At 42.7% G+C, this 10323-nt stretch overlaps 1 protein-coding gene across 1 annotated transcript in view; it reads left to right on the forward strand.

Moving 5' to 3' along the window:
• Positions 1–1697: 1697 nt before the first annotated feature.
• Positions 1698–10323, forward strand: part of cacna1g (calcium channel, voltage-dependent, T type, alpha 1G subunit) — a gene marked incomplete at both ends in the record, with an annotated part of 252992 nt that continues 244366 nt past the window's right edge. The window contains 2 exon segments of the mRNA XM_084141330.1: positions 1698–2006; positions 2009–2110. Of these exon segments, the coding sequence (XP_083997456.1) occupies positions 1698–2006; positions 2009–2110 (411 nt within the window).

Below are 10323 nucleotides of genomic sequence, written 5' to 3' on the forward strand. Positions count from 1 at the left end.
CTTTTGTGTGCTAATGTCGGCAATAATGTGACGGAACCTTAAACACATCAAAGGCTGCTACATCCTTTCACACGTGCTGCACCCATACCCCGCGTGTACGCAAAGGATGCCTTATGGATGTGTTATTAGAGCGGAAATATTAAGTACTGTATTTAAATTGTGAAACACTTTTAGGCTGGGGTACATACAGGCGCTAAAAAAAACCATGTTTGGATGAATGGAGTGAACATCTTTGGATACTAAAACCGAGGACGAAAACGAGGAGAAAACGAATTGTTTGTTGATAGTTTTTTTTTTTAAATTGATCTGAGTTTAGTTGTTTTGACTGAAGTGGGAAAGGAGGGGAGAGGGAAGGAATAGGAGAGCCAACGGTGGGGATTCTGCTATAAACGCCAGACCAGGATTTGTGTCTGGAATCTGACCAGGATTTAGACAGAATTCCAAGATATTACAAAGGGAAAGGTTCTATGAAGAGTCCGTGGAGTTACGAGAGAGCTCGAGACTAAAAACCATGCCTGGCGCATGATGCCCATAAACCCGCTGTAGCGACCACCTGGAAACTATACAGCCCGCGAGACGCACGCACGTACCGACTCTTTTCCTCCCCTCTTGCACGCTCTTCTCTCGTCCCTTCTTCCCTGCACGCGCGATTCGGGCTGCACTTTTGCCACGAGAATCGATCATGCGATGACTGAGCGCGCTTTGGGCACATCTACTGAGTCTATTACAGGTAATAAATTAACAATTACAACGATAAAAACGCCTGCTTTTGTTATCGATTATGTTATATGTTTGGTTTACGCATTTACAAAAGCAAACGAATTTCGTTTAATCATCCAATGATGTTGTAAAAACGCATGACTGAAGTTTGGAAAACAAGAATATGAATCATTTTTCGTTTCTAAATGATGCAGTATGGCATGCGAGACAGTGTGGGAGAGAAAATACATGGGGACGGGAATCCCTCTATCCAAAATTACGAGGCACTGCAGCTCAGTTGGACCCCTATTTGTTGCCAAATGTTGTGAGAAATTTGGGTGACATAGAAGTATAAACAAGTGTTGATCGTTGTTAAAAACAAAAACAGGAGAGTAGTGTCGAAATAACAACATATGTTCCTTTAAAACGGACTTCTCCATAGGAATAAACGCATTGGGAGGTGAATGCATATTTGTGTGAAATCTAATAACGGATCCCGCTGCTCCCCACTATATTCTGCTCCAATATTTGGATTTAATTGTAAGCATATGTCTTGGAGACCAGAAACCCTTGTAAAGAATGTTATACAATCCTGGTATAAAATCTTAACAACAAGTTTTTCGTTTCTCCCCAAATATCCTTTCATCTATTCGAAACTTCCCAATTAGGCTACGCAACGAATATGAATTTATCCATCAACAATAACAATAGTCCTCCTAAATATAATCACCCTACACGCACTTTAATAATCAAATCAAACTTGCCGGAATATGTAACGTTAGACAAGTCGTTTTGTTGTGCGTAATCCTTCTGTCATTCCTAAACTATATATGTTTATGTTTTGCCCAAATGTATGGAAATATTTATGGACATATACAAGTCATTATGTTGAGCGTCTTTAGATGATGTTATAGTTTAATGTTTACGCATTTCTGTGTTGGTGATGTTTATGAAATCATATGTTTATATTTCCAACACCCCTCCATCTCAGGGGGTGAATGATGGATGAGGATGGGGGAAATCTCCCCGGTGACCTCGGCACCAGGGACTCGGAGGGGCACTCCTCTCTCCCCAGAACTTTCATACGGCTCAACGACCTGTCTGGGGCCGGGGGAGGAGGTGTGGAACGCAGTGAGGTAGAGCCAGTATCACCGGGACCTGATGGACCCTCTACATCCAGGGAGGAGGCCTCGGCAGGCGGAGAAGATGAGCTGCCTCACCCCACCCTGGCTCCCGTCGTGTTTTTCTACCTGAAACAAACCACCCCTCCGAGGAGCTGGTGTCTGAAGATGGTCTGCAACCCATATCCTTTTACTTCAAAATAATAGCTGTTAGTTCACTCATGTGTGCTCTGCTTGGATCGTGGGATCCATATATATATATATCCATGCCCGCACACACATCTGTGAAGGTAAGATGCACCTGCTTTTGGTTATGCGCTCATCCAATCCTCTCAGATCGACATAAGTGCCTTGGTTTTAAGTCTTGAGGTTGATTTGGGATTCAGAGTATATGGCCTATAAGGGTTTATGGAGACCATGTGAAAATTATATCTCTTATATCTCTCTGTCTGTTGATGTTATTGCTGCCAAAGAAGTCAGATACATTTGCCCTTAGAAGCTTATTTTAGGTCAGATTTTTGACTTTCAAGGATAAGCTGAAGATCTGTCCTTGAGGGTAACTTCAACCTGGAGTTCAACCGACATCGGGCCTTAGTTCAGGGGTCAATCCATGGCTTGCACCTATAGATTTGTCCTGCTGGATATTTGGTGACCTCATGAAATTGAGGTCAGGTATGACTGAGTATGAATATTGCTCTGCAATATGGACAAAATAGCATCTGCTGCAAGGCCTTATATTGAGCAGAGGCCATATATTGATTGCTGTGTCTCGAGGGGTTGCAGGTCTATACTTGTTCATTTCACATTTCAAATTATTTGCACCTGATTTATTTTATAATTGTGCTGTTTTCTTGATTAGAATTGATTGAATAATCATGGTTACAGTAGGCAGTGAAAATTGATGGCCCTCCACGCACGAACACACACACACACACACACACACACACACACACACACACACACACACACACACACTCACACACACACGGTTTCGTCAGAAGTCAGTTCTGTAAGGCTGAAAGGGGTTATGTTCTAACTTATTTCTTGATACATACCTGTGTGGTTGTTTATTGACTGCTAGCTCTGTGTTGTGTCTCTGTGTCTGTGAATGTTACAGTAGTGGAGTCTAGTCCTTTATTAAATCATACCTGAGAGAGAAGCCTGTTATCGATTCATAAGAGCACAGACCCACATTGATTTAGTTGACCCCAGAGAGGAGGCGAGAAGAGATATAACTAGCTTGGTGTGTGTGTGTTTGTATTATGGCAGATACGTGGAGCATACCTAGACTACCGTGTGTTCTTTGTGTTGCAGTGGCGGTGTGTGTGTGTTGCGAGGCTGCAGTGTTTAGGTAGATGGTCTTGGAGCAGCAGCCCTCTGAAGGGAAAAGAATGCTGGTTTGGCATGTGTATGTGTTGGCTTACACACACTGTGATGTCTGCTGTGGACCTGTGTGTGTGTGTGTGTGTGTTGTAACACAACCCAATAGAATGGATTTATTTTACCTGATTATCCTCTCTCCAACCTTTATCTCCTCACCTCCAATTTAGTGTGTCTCCCTCCCTCCCATCAAAACTCTAAATGAGACGCCTGTCTCTCACTTCCTCTGTCTGGCTTTCTGTCTGTCTGTATGTCTGTCTGAGTCAGTCTGTTTCTCCACTGTGGTTCTATGCAGACAGTATACTCCCACACCAACTCTTCATCTGTCTCTTTTTTCCCTCTCTGTCTGGTCCGCTCCACCCCCCCCTCCCCCCACCCTCCTTGCACTATCACAGAACCCCTCCTCTCTGCCATCCGTCTCCCTCAGTCTCCCTCAGTCCTTATCAGAGGTTATCGTAGTCAGTGGGGTATTTCTCTGCTAGAGGTCACATCCATTGCTCTCTCATGTCCATATCTGTAAATGCCAGCAGAGCTTCTCCTGTATTCCCTTTCTGCTCTGTATCAGAGGACCAGGGCCCCCAGGGGCTTTAGGGGCCACATGGAGGAACAAGGCCCCCAGAGGGAGCTCATTACCAGGGCCGCAATATGAGGGGTGAGACCCTCCATCGCTAGGAACTCGTTTGACACACACCGCTCTGTAGAGAGACAGGCTGGCTGCTGAGGGCTACAGGCACTGGGTAGATATAGACATAGACAGGCAGTGTTTCCTCCCACCATTACCTAGACAGGCCCTCCGCCTAACACTATTGTACTCCTGCCTAAAACAACATAGCCTCTATATTGGTTGCTATTGAATGCTATTGAAGGATTGTAGCGCTAAATAGAGGCACATGCACCCAGCCAAGAAAAAGGAAACAATCTGTAGGGAGACATTGACTGGACAATCAGTTCTGACCTCTAATGCTTTGATGTTGTGCTTGTGCTCTACAAGACCCGACACATGCTTTGTTCATCAAGACCCCTGTTAACTGCAGTGACATTGACATTAGGAGGAACCTGTGTTGTACCAAACAGAGGGACTAGTGGTTGTGATGTGGCAGTAGGTAATTGAGGGGATGCTAAGTTGGCCTTTGGAGAAGTCAGAGAGGCCAAACACTGTGAGAATATACAGACCGAGCGTCTAGAGCGGGAACTGGCTGCCTGCTAAATCCCTGCTTAGAGAAAGAGAGGGGGGAGGGAGGGAGAGAAGGAGAGAGAGAGAGAGAGAGAGAGAGAGAGAGAGAGATGTCACCACAATTCTCTGACCCGCTGTGCTGCTATATGATGGCAATGTTTAACATGGTTGCAGTGTAGCCGAGACGTAAGTGTGTGTGTGTGTGTCTGTCCCCAGGGCTGGGTGGCTGTTATTTTGACGTATCTGCTGCTGCGCCATCCATGTTTTGCCCTTTCTGTGTTTCAGTAGCGATTTAGGAAAAGGTCAGCGTTTCTGTAATACTTTGTAATCTAACTGAGATCGATCTGTCTCTGTACCCCCCATGGAGCATGTGTGTGTGCGTGTGCTACTGAAGTCTCATTGCTGTTCAGGATTCTGAGAGCAAACTCACATAGTGTACATACCACCACACCGGGGCACACTAGAGCCAAAGCTCTCCCAAACAGGGTTAGGACTCAAGAGTAAGCTGATCCTAGATCAGTGTCTACGGGCAGGTTCTACAGGCAGCCCCTGGTGTCCCCTTGCGGCCCCTGGCTATTGTATCCAGGGCCAGGCAGAGGTAATTAGGACACCTGGACACTCACACTGGCATTTAGGCCCTAATGAAGGACGCCAACGGTGTCTACATTGAGTGATGTGGTGCCCGGCGCGTTGCCTGCGTGAAATTCCCCCTGTTGGTTTTGCTAATGATGACTGCATGTGTTGTGGAGAGTGGGGAGAGAGTTCTCTGACATGCACGCACGAACCCACACACACACACCCACACACACACACATACGACTCCCGTAGGTGTCTCCTCTCTGTCGGAGAGCTGGGTGGTGCCAAGGCCGTCCTCTAAACATGGAGAAAAGGAGAGTGGGAACACGTCCTACTCTCTCTCTCTCTCCTTCCTTCCTTCTCTCTCTCACTTTCTCTCTCTCTCACACACACTCCCTCCCTCTCTCCTTCACACACACTATCTCCATCCTCCATCCTCCCTCCTCTTTCTCTTCCTCCCCCATCTCTCTCCCTCCGTGTCTCCTACTGATTTAGTATCAGAGGGTTGTGTAGTCCAGTCTGCAGAGAGAGAGAATGAGCTGACCGATGGCTCGCCTCTCACTAGCACTCTATCATTGTTTGGGCTGTGGAGAGAACTTAGCGCCTCACGCTAGCTCCCATGCTAATGATTTATCACCAGTCAATGACGTTTCAGCAAGCTTGCTGCCTTCATCAGGGTTACTCTGTCATTGCACTGGAACACTGATATGGGCCAGTATTGAAGGACACACAATCATTTATTAGTTTTAGAGTAACAACACTTTGGATGTTATGTCTTAATCAATTATTGATGTTGATATGCTTTGTTTTTTACGCCTCCCTTTGTTTATTTTCTTTCCCTTTTCATTTCTTGCTCCTTCCATATCTCCTCCACCACAGTAAGAGGAACAAACAGCAGTTGTGTGTATTTACAGTGCATTCGGAAAGTATTCAGACCCCTTGACTTTTCCACATTTTGTTATGTTGCAGCCTTATTCTAAAATGTATTAAATAGTTTTTCCCCCCTCATCAATCTACACACAATACCCCATAATGACAAAGCAAAAACAGTTTTTTTTGCAAAGTTATTAAAAATAAAAAACGGAAATATTACATTTACATAAGTATTCAGACCCTTTACTCAGTACTTTGTTGAAGCACCTTTGGCAGCGATTACAGCCTCAAGTCTTTCTCTTTGCTTATTTGAGCTGTTCTTGCCTTAATATGGACTTGATCTTTTACCAAATAGGGCCATCTTCTGTATACCCCCCTACCTTGTCACAACACAACTGATTGGCTCAAACGCATTAAGAAGGAAATACATTTCACAAATTAACTTTTAACAAGGCACACCTGTTAATTGAAATGCATTCCAGGTGACTACCTCATGAAGCTGGTTAAGAGAATGCCAAGAGTGTGCAAAGCTGTCATCAAGGCAAAGGGTTGCTACTTTGAAGAACCTCAAATATAAAATAAATTTTGATTTGTTTAACACTTTTTTGGTTACTACATGATTCCATATGTGTTATTCCATAGTTTTGATGTCTTCACTATTATTCTACAATGTAGAAAATAGTACAAATAAAGAAACACCCTTGAATGAGTAGGTGTGTCCAAACATTTGACTGGTACTGTATGTTCGTAACATTCATAATGAACGTATTGTTATTACAAAGAGATGCAATGACGTTGGCACACAGAGGCAGGTGTGACTCGGTATCTCAATGTCAATGACATCAGAGTGCCTATATATGCAAGTAGTGTCAACATAATATTTTAATATACTGGTACAAATATTATCAATTGACAGTAAAGTATCTGAATATGCACAAAAGGGGAGAAAACAAAAGAAAGGTGTCTCACTGTCTTAAAGGGACACTTCGGGATTTTGGCAATGAAGCCTGTTATCTACTTCCCTAGAGTCAGATTAATTCATGGATACTATTTTTTATGTCTCTGCATCCAGTATGAAGGAAGTTAGAGGTAGTTTTGTGAGCCAATGCTAACTAGCATTAGCACAATGATAGTCAGTTAGCACACAGAGACATACAAATGTGTGTGTGTGTGTGTGTGTGTGGGGGGGGGGGTCCAATTAAGCTAGCATATGGAATTGTTTTAAGATGGTCATACCAAGGATAATTTAGCTATTTTATTTGGAATTTTAGGAGCCCTTTAACTATACAATTATTTGATGAAACATTGAATTTGGCCTTACTGCTATAAACCCATAAAAACACATTGAATAAAAGATTCAATCATGGAAAAACAGATAGTCAAAAAATAAATCAAAAGGAAGTTTGTTTTAAAGTGTTTGTCCTATATCTGAGAGATATAAGAAAGATAAGGAAATTATTTGTATTTTTTTACCCATATTTAACAAAACATTTTGGCACTAAACTACTTCCTTAAACCTTGACTAGCCGGTGCCCCAGCACATTGACTCTGCACCGGAACCCCCCAGTATATAGCCTTTAGTTATTTGCTTTTATTTTTTTTACTTAACACAAAAAGAAAAGAAAAAAAACATTAGAAAATGCATTGTTGGTTAATGGCTTGTAAGTAAGCTTTTCACTGTAATGTCTACACCTGTTGTATTCAGCGCATGTGGAAAATACAATTTGATTTGATTTGATTTCCACATACTTCCATTCATTTTTTAAACTGGTACCGGCTACCTTCAGAAGATAGCCCTATTTGGTAATATACCAAGTCCATATTATGGCAAGAACAGTTCAAATAAGCAAAGAGAAAAGACAGTCCATCGTTACTTTAAGACATGAAGGTCAGTCAATACGGAAAATGTCAAAGAACTTTGAAGGTTTCTTCAAGTGCAGTCACAAAAACCATCAAACGCTATGATGAAACTGGCTCTCATGAGGACCACCACAGGAAAGGAAGAACCAGAGTTACCTTTACTGCAGAGGATAAGTTCATTAGAGTAACCAGCCTCAGAAATTGCAGCCCAAATAAATGCTTCACAGAGTTCAAGTAACAGACACATCTCAACATCAACTATTCAGAGGGGACTGTGTGAATCAGGCCTTCAAGGTCGAATTGCTGCAAAGAAACCACTACTAAAGGACACCAATAAGAAGACGCGACCTGTTTGGGCCAAGAAACACGAGCAATGGACATTAGACCGGTGGAAATTTGTCCTTTGGTCTGGAGTCCAAATTGGAGATTTTTGGTCCAACTGCCATGTCTGTGAGACGCGGTGTGGGTGAACGGATGATCTCCGCATGTGTATTTCCCACCGTAAAGCATGGAGGAGGAGGTGTTATGGTGTGGGGGTGCTTTGCTGGTGACACTGTCTGATTTATTTAGAATTCAAGGCACACTTAACCAGCATGGCTACCACAGCATTCTGCAGCGATACGCCATCCCATCTGGTTTGGGCTTAGTGGGACTATTATTTTGTGTTTCAACAGGACAATGACCCAACACACCTCCAGGCTGTGTAAGGGCTATTTTACCAAGAAGGTGAGTGCTTTTTCTTAGCAAACGCAACGTGCCATTGGAACACAGGACTGATGGTTGCTGATAATGGGCCTCTGTATACCTATGTAGATATTCCATTAATAATCAGCCGTTTCCAGCTACAATAGCCATTTACAACATTAACAATGTCTACACTGTATTTATGATCAATTTTATGTTATTTTAATGGACAAAAAAATTGCTTTTCTTTCGAAAAACAAGGAAATGTCTAAGTGACCCCAAACTTTTGAACGGTAGTGTATGTATATTATGGATTTAATTTGTTGTGTTGTTTCTTGTTTGGACCCCAGGAAGAGTAGCCGCGGCCTCTGCAGCAGCTTATTGGATGATCCTAATAAATACTAAATATTAGTGTGTAGCCCAAACTGTTCGGACACTACAGACAGAAGTTGGCAGATCGGCTGTACCGACTTCAGACGAGTCCCTTGACACTTGTGGGGATCTTTGAGCAAAACAGAGAACACCATCGTGCTCGTAAGAGTCTCATTTTTCCATAGAGAGGTCATATTAGTTCAGAAGCTACAGACATTTTCATGGTCTGACAAACACCGCTGTAGCTCGGCCACCTTTTACCACAGATGCGGAAGGCCGTCATTGGCGGATGCGGTGGATTGAGACGCAGCCCATGCAAAAAAACAGATATCTCTAGCTTAAACAGACAGATTTTTGATGGGGATTTTTTTATTATGCTAATTCGATTTCTGCAGGGGCGCAACATCAACTCTAGGGGTTTTTTAAGGGATGCAGAAGGAGGCAAAGTTAAAGATACAAAATCAGGTGTAGGTTTATTAAATAATACGCAATACAAAATTAAGGTCGGCAAAAATAAAATAAAAATAGGGACATTTTCAAAAAGACTGACAAAAGAAACAAAAAACTCTGAAAGAGTTAGTGGATTAGGCCTAAACAGGAATTCCTGCCCAATATAACTTACTTGGCACAGGCAGGTTGTACTAGGCTCTGACCAGCCTCCCCATCCTCTCATCAGACTGTGCAGTCGGATTACTATACCATATGATGTGATTAGCGGATACGTAAAATACCTATCCAGGTGTTGTAAGATCTGGCATGCGTCAGCAACACCTAGGCAGAGGAACATGACCAGAACCTGGACAAAACTTGGATCAACAATCTATGGGAAGAAAGTCTAATAATCTTCAGCAAAAATACATAAACAGGCACAAAACCTCAATACAACATTCTCATTATCACTTAGCAGACATTAACTATGATGAGCATCATTTTAAGGCAGACTTGTATACCTTGAATTGTCATCACAGCAAAATATTCTGTATTCTATGTATGGGCCTATTTCCAAACAGAAGAGTGGTGCGCTCGCACCTGTGCCCACAAATACTGGCACGCATTAACACCAGCTCTAGGATGCACAGTGGAGCACATGACCAGCCCCTGCAGTGAGGAGTGGGAATACAAAGAAAACAATCAACGATATGAAAATGAAATTAGATTAAATTAAATGACACGTAAGTGTTTGAGAATGTTTATGAGTTCCTAAACACCGCATCCACTCAGAGGATCAGACAGCAGATAAATGACATGAAAGAAACAAACCTTTGCTTGAAAAAATACACTGGCAATATTAGCGAACTGAAACCATGTAGCCTAATTTAACATGAAACAGAGCTGTAAATAAACATCTGAGCTTTGGAAAAACCGCATTGATAAATTCATAACTTGTTGGGGAAATTAAGTACAGGATAGATAGATGAGCATGAAACTATTCCAAGGGACAAATGCGCGTTGGGGATGGAGCGGATAGGCTGCAGCCTTGGCTACCTCCATATCTCCTCCACTACAGTAAGAAGAACAGATAGAGGTAGTGTGTATTTATCAGATAAGTCTATAAAACAATGAAAGCTGAAGGGAACACTTAGC

The sequence above is a fragment of the Coregonus lavaretus genome (genome assembly GCF_964263955.1).
Source record: "Coregonus lavaretus genome assembly, chromosome: 25".
In the NCBI taxonomy this organism is placed as follows: domain Eukaryota; kingdom Metazoa; phylum Chordata; class Actinopteri; order Salmoniformes; family Salmonidae; genus Coregonus; species Coregonus lavaretus.